The sequence below is a fragment of the Schistocerca cancellata genome, chromosome 2, assembly GCF_023864275.1.
Source record: "Schistocerca cancellata isolate TAMUIC-IGC-003103 chromosome 2, iqSchCanc2.1, whole genome shotgun sequence".
Classification (NCBI taxonomy): Eukaryota; Metazoa; Arthropoda; class Insecta; order Orthoptera; family Acrididae; genus Schistocerca; species Schistocerca cancellata.
The window spans coordinates 527094640-527107462 of record NC_064627.1 but is presented as its reverse complement, the minus strand read 5'-3'; the positions used below and the strand labels follow the sequence as shown (position 1 = coordinate 527107462).

Sequence of the window (12823 nt, the reverse complement as noted above, 5' to 3'; positions counted from 1 at the left end):
CTTAAAATGGTTCAAATGGCTGTGAGCACTATGGGACTTAACTTCTGAGGTCATCAGTCCCCTAGAACTACTTAAACCTAACTAATCTAAGGACATCACACACATCCATGCCCAAGGCAGGATTCGAACTTGTGACTGTAGCGGTCGCGCGGTTCCAGACTGTAGTGCCTAGAACTGCTCGGCCACTTCGGCCGGCCCCAGTATTCTTAGCTGAGGCTGTTTCCTTAAATTTCCTTTCTCCAGAACTCTCTAAATCAGGAAACATCTCATATTTTTCACATTAAATTTGTTATTTCTTAGGTAAATATGACATAAAGAAGGTACTGAATGTATGAAACCTTGCTCTGTTGTTAGAGAGGGCCTGATGGCTCCATCAGATCAGGCTAAGTAAATAAATAAATAAAATATCCCAAATTGCTGCAGCCTGATTTGTAATGGTTTTCTTGCAAAACAAGCAAAATGCTCTTTCTTTCTTCTGACAGCCTTTTACTGTGTGACCCTGGTTGAGGCAAGGATAGCACCTATTACGGGATAAGCTGGATATCAAAATCTTGAGGCAGTCATGAACATCCTTCACCTTCTTGCAATCTTGCACTCAGTGGTCAAACTGTTTACAAATCATACACTAGGCATGTACCTTCTGTATGTCCTGACTTACATTGATCATTGATGATTGCTATGTGTCTTACTATTGCAGTTGGTCTGCAAGTTTCCCCACAGATCTTTGGCACCATCAAGACCCCATCTACCTCTTCTAACAAGAATTCCATCAGTTTCAGGATATTCCCCTCTGACAATCATTTTGCCTCTATATGAATTATCCAATGTTGACATATGTTTTCTGAGAAAGCATGAAGTATCTTTGGAACTAAGAATAAATCATAAGCCTTCAAGCTCTCCCCTAATGCCTGTAGATCCAGGATGTGCTTATTGCATTCAATAAATGTTAAGTAAATAGAATCTAGGAAATCAGATGTTATAAATGTGATGTCTTCCACAAAGTTAAGATGCACCTGTATAATTCTATTTCTGTCAACATAACATGAACATAGAATTTCCTTGGCTTGTTCATAAGCAGCTGCAGTTACAATAATGTCTTGTACCAAGTTTTTGGGTTCCTTTTCCAGATATCTCAAAGAAATACATATTTGTTTACCGTTGAAAAGTTCACGTCTGCATCAAATGAGGATTCAAATTGTTCTCAGAAACGAGTTCAATGCTCAATGTCACTGAAAAATGGCTATAAATTGATTGGTGGCAGCTGAACACCACAACTGCATAACCATGCCAAAATCGTAGGTGGTGTCCTGTTGCCTGGGGCATCTGAAAGCCTTCCTCAAATACTATATTTCACCTTCAGTATCACTCACTTGACAGAGTTTCTCTAGTCTTCACATGCAAATACATCAACTTCAGATTCCACTTTGTCAAGTTAGTCTTGTTAGTACTGTCCAAGGTTCTTAAACTAGCAAAAGTTTTCTGCAATCGACTGCTAACATATTCTATCTCGTAGTCTGGCAAGAAATCATCAAATTAATTTGATTAAAGAAGCACATAGCATTGGAATGTTATGTTCTTTGTTTACATTTCAAATTAGAGAGATAGATTGCTATTCAACATAAAGATGATACCTTGAGTTGAAGACAAGCATGACAAAAAGACTTACACATTATATCATTTGACCAAAACCCTCTTCAGCAAAGAAAACACATACATATTCATGCAAGCAAATACATCTCATGCACACATGCACACTACCACCAGCAGCTATGAATGGAATGTGACTGTCACATGAATAGCAAGCTGGAGAGGGGCAGAGAAGGGGTAGGATAGCACAATACATTGGTGGGAGGGGGGGGGGAGGAGAAGTGCACTTCCTGGCAGGACATGCAGGGACTAGAGATTGCCAGATGCAGCATCGATAGGTAACTGTGTAAGTGTGAGGAAAAAATGGGAGAGGGTGGTGGTGGTAAAGGAGAGGAATAGAAAAGCAGGGGAGCACAGGAAAGGAGAGGGGCAAGGAAGGGGAAAGTATTGGGGGGGGGGGGTACCTTGTCAGAGGATGGCATGGCACTCAGAAAGGGTCAGGGAATGTGAAAAGAGAGGAGGTAATAGGACAAGGGTGCAGAAACTGTTGGTTGGAGGGTGAGGGGACAGTATGGTGAGGCTAAGATAATTTCAGGAGTGGAGAACATGTTGTAAGGATAACTCCCATATGCACAGCTCAGAAAAGCTGGTGGTGAAGGGGAGGATGAAGATGGTAAAGGGCTGAACTAGGATGTTACCATTCCCAATCCCAACCCCTTGCCCTGTGGGAGATTCAGATGCAAGACCTGGCCAATCCATCCACCCACCCAGCCTCAATCTACAGTATGGTAATTTTCTATCTCTACACCCAGCAGTTTCCACCCCTTTGTCCTGTCATCTCCTCCCTTTTCACATTCGCTCACCCTCTTTGCATGCCACCAATGCCAGTGTGCCCACCTGTACTTTCCCTTCCCTGCTTCTGTCCTTTTTCGCTCCTCTCCTTTTCTGTTTTCCGCTTTTTTCCCATACCTCATCTCCTGATACTGCACTTGGCAGTCTCTAGTCCATGCACACCCCAACAAACAGTGCTCATCTATCTCTCCACTTGTACTCCGCTATTTCTCCACCTTTCCCACCCCTCTAGATTGCTATTCGGATGACAGTTGCATTCCTGTTGAAGCTGCTGGTCGTAGCACTCGTGTGCATGAGGTGTGCTTACTTGAGTGAAAGTATTTGGGTGATCTTTGCTGAATAAGAGTTTAGTTGAAAGCTATATGTGTAACAATCTTTCTGTTGTACCTGTCATCAACTCAACATATCATCTTTACAGTGAATAGCAACCTATCCTTTTCATATTGTTGATATTCCAACCTGGAGTTTCCATTGCTTGAAATTAGAGATAATTTTTGCTCATGTTTAGTTATAATCGCAACATTGCTAACAGGTGGTTACACTTCATAAGCCTCAATGTAAAAATTCCTCACTAGAGGTCAGTCATACTCTGGAATGTAATTTAATAATTATTCTTCAACCCTGTACTACACTACTACAATATTATTCCGATGACTAGGATATGTGCAAAAAGTTCATATAAGTTGATACGAGGGCCATACTGAAAGTAATGAGCAATAATTTTTAAAATTTTTATTTTTTATTAATTTATTTTTATCTTAATCTACATACTTTCTGCCACTTTTCAACATAGTTCCCATTTCTTTGCCTATATTTTCCCAATATTTTTGCACGTATGAAAATAACCTTATGATACAACTACTTTCCAGCTTCCCAAAGACACTGATGCACCGTTTGGCAAATATTCTCCACCATATTGTTACAATGGCCTTGCACCTTTTCGTTAACAGAATCAAAAAGATTATGGTTGGAGGGTGGAGGTTGTGGAGGAGTCTTCCACTCAAATGTTCTCATATTCCCCACAGTGACATGAGCAGTGTGAGGATGTGAGTTATCCTGTTGCTGGATGATCTTCTTCCTCAAAGGGAGGGAGGGGGGGGGGGAATTGGGGGGGGGGGGGGAGTGCTGTGCATTGCATGACAGAGCTTCAGAAGCATTTGGCTGTAGCAGACAGCATTTATGGTTTGCCAGTGCCCAATACTTTCTCGTCAGACGACACTGTCTTTGTTTTCTTTTTCATTGGCAAATCTAAGTGACACCATTCCATTCTCTAGTGTTTTACTTCAAACTCATAATGATGGAATCTCAATACTCATAAAAAACGATCATTTTCATTTTGAAATCTCTGAATAAAGTTTCAGGTGATGGCTCTTTCTTGAAGTTTGTGGTCTTTGGTCAATAAATGTGGAACCCACTGGGCAAAACTTTCTAATAACCTAAGCTTTGAATCATTTTTTACATTGCACAATGTCAGCAAGTTTTGCAGTGATTTCATTCACTGTGACATGCTTGTCTTCTCTAATCAGCTGATTAACTCTTTCCTTGTTGCCTTCCTTGGAGATAGTTCAAGGGCAACCACTACTAGGCTCATCATGGATACTCATGTTTCCATCCTTGAAATGTTTCACCCATCTCTTAACACAACTCGTGCCCATGAAGAACTCTACATAGGCACACTGAAGTCTGTGACAAATTTCAGCAGCAGATTTTCTCTATTTAACAAGTAATACAATGATGACATACTGTCAAAATGAAATATTGATGTCAGCAACTTTGGAAGTACTGCGTATGGTCACATCATAATGCTTAAGTAACTTAGCTAAGATCATGTGCTATGTGTTACACATGAAGGAAGTCCACTGTTTAGACCCTCAGAATTAATGTGTAAGTCATCTCGTATTATTGTAGATATCCCAGAGATTCCAAAAGGTGCTGTCCATGGCGCTTTTCCTGAGTTTCAGCACTAGAAAATGTGTGGGTACTATTAGTAAGTGATATAGTGTCAGTCAACATATAACTTTATTTTACACAATTTTATTTTACACAATGCATACAGATCATGGAATATCTGCCAGGTTAGCCAAGAGAACTAATGTGCTGCTTTCTGGACTCGGGTAGGCTCCTCAACCATGGATCGAATCCACCCAGTGGATTAAAGATTGGGGGCCGGTATGTCGGCCAGCCTGGATGTGGTTTTTAGGTGGTATCCCACATCCTGCTGGGTGAATACCAGGCTGGTTCTGCCTCAGTTACATGACTCGCAGACATTTGAAAATGGTCGCACTATTCCATGGCTTACACTAAACACAGACAGTTGGGGTACACTAATTCCGTCCCGGAGGGTTTGGGGTGGCGGCAGGTAGGACATCTGGCCACCCTCTGTAACTAACACTGTCAAATCAAGTAACATGGCCTACATCTTGTGGAGCAGCAACAAGGCCCCAAGAAAGGAAGGAAGAAATATGCATCATGTAAGTTACATAACACCATTAGCTATAGATGCAAAGGTGCCAAAACAAATCAGAGATTCCATTTAAAGATCCCCCAAAAAGTGTTGCTCTGTCTACAGGAAGGCAACAACTTTAGAAATTTTTCATGAAATGGAGGGAGATTTGAATACGATTAGTGTCCAGTAAAAAGATCTGCAAGTGACCCTAACCTATCAGGAAAAGGATAAGATTGCTGCTCACTGTAAAGATGACTTGTTGAGTTGCAGACAGGTACAACAAAAATTCTGTTACTCATTAGAGCTTTCAGCCAAAGCCTTCCTCAGCAAATGAATAACAAACACCTTCACACATGGAAGCCGACCTTGTGCACACATGTACATTACCACTGGCATTAAATAATAATAATTTTATGTTTGTTACAGACAGATCGATTTCAAGGTTTGGAACTAATTGATAGGTCTGATTTAACTGTTGGTGTGGAAGAAGTTGATATTAAACCAATAACCTTGCCTGATATAAGTACTGCCATGGGACTTGATTGGAAAGCAACTTTCTCTATTTTTTTACCAAAGCACCAAAAATGCGCGACACAGCTTATGGAAATTTTCTTGGGTAATGTATATTTTTAGTTATTTACAAGCTATTTTATAAACCACATTTCCTGCAAAGGACAACAATTTACACAAACTTATGTGTTGCTATTTGTTGAAATTTTTCTTATGTGTATTATGTGCATTAGAAATTGTAAGATGTTTTTGAGACCTTATTTACATTAATTATTGCATTTTGTCTACATGATCAACATATCCATGCATATGTGAATTTGCACCATTGATACAATGAGAAACAACTTTAATGTATCCTTAGAAAGATCTCTGATATGTAGAAGATACTCTCATAATTATCAAATGGTAGAAAATAATCCAGGTTCAAAGAGAGAATTCATTTGAATTTAGGGTGACAGTTCATTAAGTTGATTTAGGTGTAGATACCAAACAGGGCATTTTGCATTAGGATAGATTGCTACCCACACATGTGTGTCAGTTGTTCACTTATGAACGTGTGTGTGTTTTTCTAAATCTGATGTACTTTCAAATTGGCCTGTCTGCCATTCAGTGCCTTCTATATGTTGTAAATAGCTATCTACCCTAATTCATACTGTTGTTATCCCACCCCGGATTTTTGACTGTTTGATACAAACAGTTTTGAAATTCTTATTACCATCTCCTGGGCTTTTGGATGTTTATTTATTATCTTTTTTTGCATATAGTCACCAACTGGTGACCTGCAAATGTCATGGCATTTTATACAATTTTTGTACAAACAGTAGAAATTTGCAATTCACATGTACAAGATGCACTTGGCAATATATGATACAGTGCTTCATAATGCAACATACAGTTGTTACATAGTAGAGGTATCTGAATTTACAGCATGTTGTTAAAAAAATAATATGTATTACAATCACTTCAGAATAGTACATCATACAGATAGAAGAGTTAGGACTACATGTAAGAATAGCTACATTTTAATATCTGTATTCATTCAGTGAGTACAAAAATTTGAGAGTTAAGAATGATTTTAATTCCCTTTTGAATACTTTACCTCTGTGGCATCTTATAGTACTTGGAAGTTTGTTAAACAATATCTGACCATTAATCCAAGGACTAAGATCTTTTTAGTTCTGTTTCTGAAGAAGCAATCTTTTGGTCTTGTGTTATGGGTATGCACATCAGAGCACTTACTTTCATTATTTTCATGGTCCACAAACAATGTTATTAATTTGTACAGATACAAGGAATATACTGTTAGATGTTTGTGTTGTACAAAGGTTTCCCTACATGAATCTCTCTATCCTAGTCAATGCATGGTCCTGATTGCTCTTTTCTGCCGTTTTAGGATTCTGTTCACATGTCTATCAGCAGCACATCCCCATACCTCTATTCCATAATTAGTATATGCAAATATTGTCCCATAATAAGCAGTTTTTCATCTTTGTTCAGAGACTAATTTTGATATTTTGCTAATTAAGTGCAATGAACTGCTGATTTTGTTGCATACAAAATTGATATGGTCTACCCATCTAAGATTTTCGTCCCCAAAAATTTACATTTGTCAGTGTCTACTTTTTTGATGCCACTTACATTATCAATACAGGTTTGGTATGAATTACCAAGTTTAAATGGTAATAGCTGAGATTTGCTAATTGATCATGGAAGTAAGTAGTTATTTGACTTAAGCCATCAGTTGCAGCCAATGTCAAGTCATCAGTTCATTTGCAAAAGAACAAAAGTGAGCTATCATCTGCATAACTTACTAATTGGGAGTACAGAGGTGCCTCTAAATCATTAATGTAGACCACGAAAAGGAATACAGAGCCCTGAGGTTCACCTTGTTCTACTGTTTCATAGCTGGATTGGAAATGTTTGATCTGACCATTGCTGGATTGGAAATGTTTGATCTGACCATTAATTTCATAACTCAGCTTAGTACACTGCTTACAATTGGTTAGATGGCTCTGAGCACTATGGGACTCAACTGCTGTGGTCATAAGTCCCCTAGAACTTAGAACTACTTAAATCTAACTAACCTAAGGACAGCACACAACACCCAGCCATCACGAGGCAGAGAAAATCCCTGACCCCGCCGGGAATCAAACCCGGGAACCCGGGCGTGGGAAGCGAGAACGCTACCGCACGACCACGAGATGCGGGCACAATTGGTTAGATAAATGATCAGTAGTTGTATGCATGTGGCATTTATATCGTAAGTTTTCAGCTTGCTTAGTAGTAGCTCATATTTCACAGAGTCAAATGCTTTAGTAAGATCTAGAAATATCCCGACTGTTTGCATTCCTTCATCCAGGGCATAATACACCTTGTGGAGAAATTTGGTAATTGCCGTAACGGTACTGTGATGCTTTCTGAAGCCATGCTGTGTTTCTGCTAGTAAATTATTCTTTGTGGAATAATCAATAAGTTGTGTCAACAAAACAATTTCAAATATTTTACTGAAAATTGCTATTAGTGATATGTGCCTGAAGTTTGATAGCTCTTCTCTTGATCCTTTTGATGCACAGGTTTAACTGTACTTTTCTTCAATATATTTGAAATTTTGCTCCCTGATACTACTGTTGATCATATGAGTAATTATTCCAACTAATTCCTTATTGCATTTTTAATTGTAATACTACTCAGTCCATTCCAGCCAGATGAGATCTTATTCTTTAAGTTACTTATTATTTTTGCTATTTCCTCCACACACACTTCCTTAAATTCAAAACCAGTTTCCAGCCTAGGGTAAGGCTTTACCATCCAAGTCAGTCCTGTGTTATTAACTGAATTCACAGATGAAGATATAAAATATTCATTAAATATATTGCAGATTTTATCTGGATCATTAATACGGTTTCCTTCATGTTGGATTCTGTCAATTGGAGCATCTAACTTAGGGGTGGCTTTGTGATATCTATTTATTGTATTCCATGAAGTCTTCCCTCTATTTGTTAACTGAGCTATTTTCTTATCTAGGATCTGTTTTCTTAAATTTGAGAGCTGTTCCTGAAATTGTTTTTTAGCTTGATTGTACTTATCCTTAAATATTTGCAATTTACTTGACTTATGTAGCACACTTAGGTCCTCGATATTTTGCCTGAGTTTAATCATGTAAGCTGAAAGAGTCAGTCTGGTGTTTTTTACATTTTGGTTGTGAGTTACTACTTCCTTTATTTCTTTCACTGGGCAGCAAAAATTAAGATATTGTAAAATAATATCATAAAATTTGGCCCATTTGTATTTGGACTCATTATGCTGAAGAACTAGTTGCCATTCCTCAGATGCTAGTTTACTTTTAAAAGCATTAATTTTTTTCTCTTTAAGCATTCTTTTATGTTCTATGACCTGAGTTCTTTCTTGGATGCTTGTGTGTTCATAGTCTACAAATTGACACTTGTGGTCTGTTTAGTGGAAGTCCACATTCCAGCATCTAATAGTATCTTTTACCTCTTTACTTAGTATTATGTAGTATATTCTACTAGAAGTAAACTGAGTTACTCTTGCATCTGAATTTACTGTATTCATAAGATTATAGGAGTTAAGGGTATCTATTAGCCTGCTGTTGTGGTTATTGCAAGACGTTGCCTCTGTATTCAAGTCATCAAGTATTGTTACCTCGTTTGGGTTACAGTGTCCCACTATTCTACTAAAAGTATCTCTGAAATGCCCTACCTTTCATTTTGGTGGATGATAAATTCGAATAATTTTCTGTTTCACCATGCCCTTTCCGCAACCTTTGATATGGAGTTCAATGCCTGTCACTTCAGTCAAGCTTTCATTACTATACAGATCTAGATCATTTAATTTATTTACTTTGAGCTGCTATCTAACAAATACTGCTACACCTCCAACTTTAAGATGCTGTCTACAGTAGCTATTTCCTAGGAAATAGCCATCTAGTTTAAAGTAAATAATTTCCTCAGATTTCAGTCCATGCTCGGTTAACACAACTACATGAGGTGAATGATCAGTTACAAAAGTCTGCAGAACATTGAACTTATTTCTAAGATATTGTATATTTAAGTGCATGAGCCTTAATGGCACTTTTAGTTTGTTCTGGATTGTTTATATTGGGCCAAATCCAGTTGGAGTTGGCCCTTTCCACTAGTTTCCCTGCATGTCAGGATTTAGGGCTATAGCAAGTCTGTTTTCACAGCTGTTTTCATGAATTATTACATCAACAGCTTTGTTTATGTCTGATGCAAGTCCTTTTTTACCAGATAGATTTAAATGTTGACCATGTGTTGTGAAACTAGTGTTTTCATAGCTGTTGACATCAAGAAGTTTTTAAACTTGGAGCAGAAATGTTGTAATTTTTGATTTGTTCATCGAATTTCACTATTTACACAAGGCTAGTCCGCTAAAACAAATCTCAGAGGTAAATTTGCTACTATCACATTTGTAGTCGATAGCAACTGCAAGATAACTATCAGATTTCTTATAAAGGCACTGGCCTCATTGCAGTAAACATTGTTTGATACCACTATGAGACCAACACAGTCACTTTTAGTGGAACTGGCCCTTCTTTTTGTGTATTGCTGGTTAAATTTCCGAATTTCGCCCCAGGCTTAACAACAGCCGACACACTCATGTTCTCCTTAGCAGAGTTTGATACAAATTTTGAAACATTGTGTGCATGGCTGTCTCCGAATATTTTTAATTTGAATCCATGATGTATTTGTTTTTGCATGGCTAATGAATTGTTCTTTGGAGATTTCGTGTTTGTTTTTGTGATATTTAGCACTGCAGAGCTGTCTTCAACATTGTAAGACACAAGCTTTTTTTTGTTCGGGTTTTGAATATTTATGGAACATTGGTACTCATCTGCTATTCTTGCACTTTCTTGGGTTCACATGATTTAAGAGTTACAATTATTTGTTTTGATTCACTTTCAAATTATTGCTGCTCCCCAGGATTTTGCATTTGTGTTCTAAAGCAGCACATGTTATTTGTAGTGCTTCAATATCATTTTGCAACATTACAATTACTGAATCCTTGTCTCTGATAATGTTTATATACTTCTTTTCACACGTTTCTGTTACACACACATCACACGACCACAATTAGTCCACAGTAATTAACTTTATGTTTATTTTGGAACAGTTTTTGTGAAACCACCATTTACAATATTTGCACTGGATACCTTTCCTGACTTTTTTTTACGTAACTTGTAATTATCACCACTTTTCACGTCACTTTAATCAGAGCTATTTACACCCACTAGTCTGATCGGCACCATCATGCAGTCTTCCAAAGGTAACAGAAGGCCCCTACTATGGCAGGCACCTCACTTCATTCATTTCACACTCTACCATGTATCGTGAGTCCAACTTGTGTTCTACATTACTTCTGTATCTCTTTTTCTGAGTGCATTCCTCATCACCTCATTACTAATTAACAGAAAGTGTAATTGTCTTTATTTATAGTTGTTTGACACCACCAAATACAACACTATCAATGATGAGTATTTTGCACATTATACATTATGAGTGCTACCCATTCTCTGCTCCCCAATGATTTATTATCTTTATCTTACAAAGATGTGTGGCTTTCCATCACTCATCTATAACTATGTTGCTGGCTGCCAGTACTGTTGGCTGGTATTGCCCCAAAAATTGAGGTTCCTGTGGCGACAGGAGTCCCTCACTGAAGTTGTAAGTTAGAAGTGAATTAAAGTATCTTATTAAAGACATAGTTCCAAACTGCTGTTCATTAACAAAACATATAGCTGTGAGCATGACCAAACAGTATAGACACAAAACTCTCATATCAAAAATGCTACACAGAGAACAACAAAATTGACTTGTAAGTCTGTTGCCCAAGCAGTTTATATTTAATTATACATGAGGTCTTGTAGATACAGCACCATTGCTTTTCAAAGAAAGCCATTGTGGGACAATATTTCACTTTGTTGGTGGAAGCTAACATGGTCCATGCTTGGACATTATCTTTTACAGTCTCCTGGGAGGTTTTTTTGTGGTATCATTTCACAACTGTGTGCTGTGATCAGAAAAGAGGATTCAGAGCAGACAATGATTTCCATTTCCATATTACATGAAAAAATGCAAAACAATGAGTTCCACTATTACCTGTCAGCCAGATAGTAATTGACTGTGATGCTGGTAATTTCTACATTTGTTAGAAATTAGTTAAAAATGTTTTGATAGTAGTTGAATGTTATATGAAACACCAGTGGAGTATTGGACACTGAATATGTAACATGTCATATGAATACTGTTTGTAATATTAAGTTTCATTACCATACCAGTTAAATGCTTATAACTGTAGTAATTACCGGTGACAGTAGATTACTTCTCCTCTTTCACCAATCAAATATAAGAGAATGAAACACTCTGTGCCACATGCAAGTTCTTAGAGCCAACATTAATTCCTTCCCATTCCAGCACTACACAGCTGTCATTTCACCACCACACCCAGTCTTTTAATTTCTTTTTATTTCTCTCCTTTCCGCTACTTACCCCTTCCCCCCTCCTCACATTCTTTCCTGCCCTCCGTCTAAACTGCAACACTTCACTGTCAACCACTCCCACCATACTATCCCTCCCCCTCCCCACCCCAGCCTTCTTACCACCAACCAGTTGCCACTACATTCATGCACTGGTGCTGCTGCTCACAGTGTAGTTTCAGCTCTCTGAGACTGCAGACATGTGTGCCAGTTGCGTTTGCGTGAGTGTGTGTGTGCGTGTGTGTATGTGTGTCTACTGCTGGCAAAGGCCTTAATGTCCAAAAGCTATGATTGTGTGAATCTTTTTATTGTGCCTATTGTGACTCAGCATCTCTGCTATGTGGTGAGTAGCAACTTTCCTTCTCTTGTATTATTGCATTCCAGCCTGAATTTTCCATTGTTTGATTTTAGATGGCAGAGTCATTAATTTTTGGTGTCCACTCTTTTCCATCTGCCAAAACAGAATGGCAAAGGCCAAAATAAATGTGACTCTCAAAAATGTAGGCTGCAGAATCAAACAGTGATCTGAATAGTGGGAGTTATGGCACAAGAAACTATCAGGGAAATTGATTGGCATATGTTGTTATACATTCACTTTCTGTTTAATCCTTTAGAGGTCCCATTTCTTCCAAGTTGTTTCTATTTCATTTACCAGCAAACACACAACACACAGAAAAAGTGATTTATTTAGTTTTAGTACCAGAACTCCCATGTTTTAAGAATTAATTTTCTTTCTTTGGGTGTAGTTTCATTCTAGCCTTTTTTTTTCATGGAAAGGTTAACTGAAGTTTATCATCTTTTTGAAAATGTCCCTAAATTTTTTCCCTTCTTATTTCTGATGATGAAGGTGTGTTCCTCCAAAACACATTAAATTAGACATATTGTGTCATGTGTGGCAGTCTACATTTTAATTT

General features: G+C 37.9%; 1 protein-coding gene across 1 annotated transcript in view; it reads left to right on the top strand.

The window, feature by feature from the left end:
• The window catches only part of LOC126155928 (phenoloxidase 1-like), a 171414-nt gene that overhangs the window by 2927 nt on the left and 155664 nt on the right, over positions 1 to 12823 (top strand). Inside the window, exon 2 of the mRNA XM_049916266.1 lies at positions 5312 to 5501. Within this exon, the coding sequence (XP_049772223.1) occupies positions 5312 to 5501 (190 nt within the window). The remainder of the gene's footprint in view (positions 1 to 5311; positions 5502 to 12823) is intronic.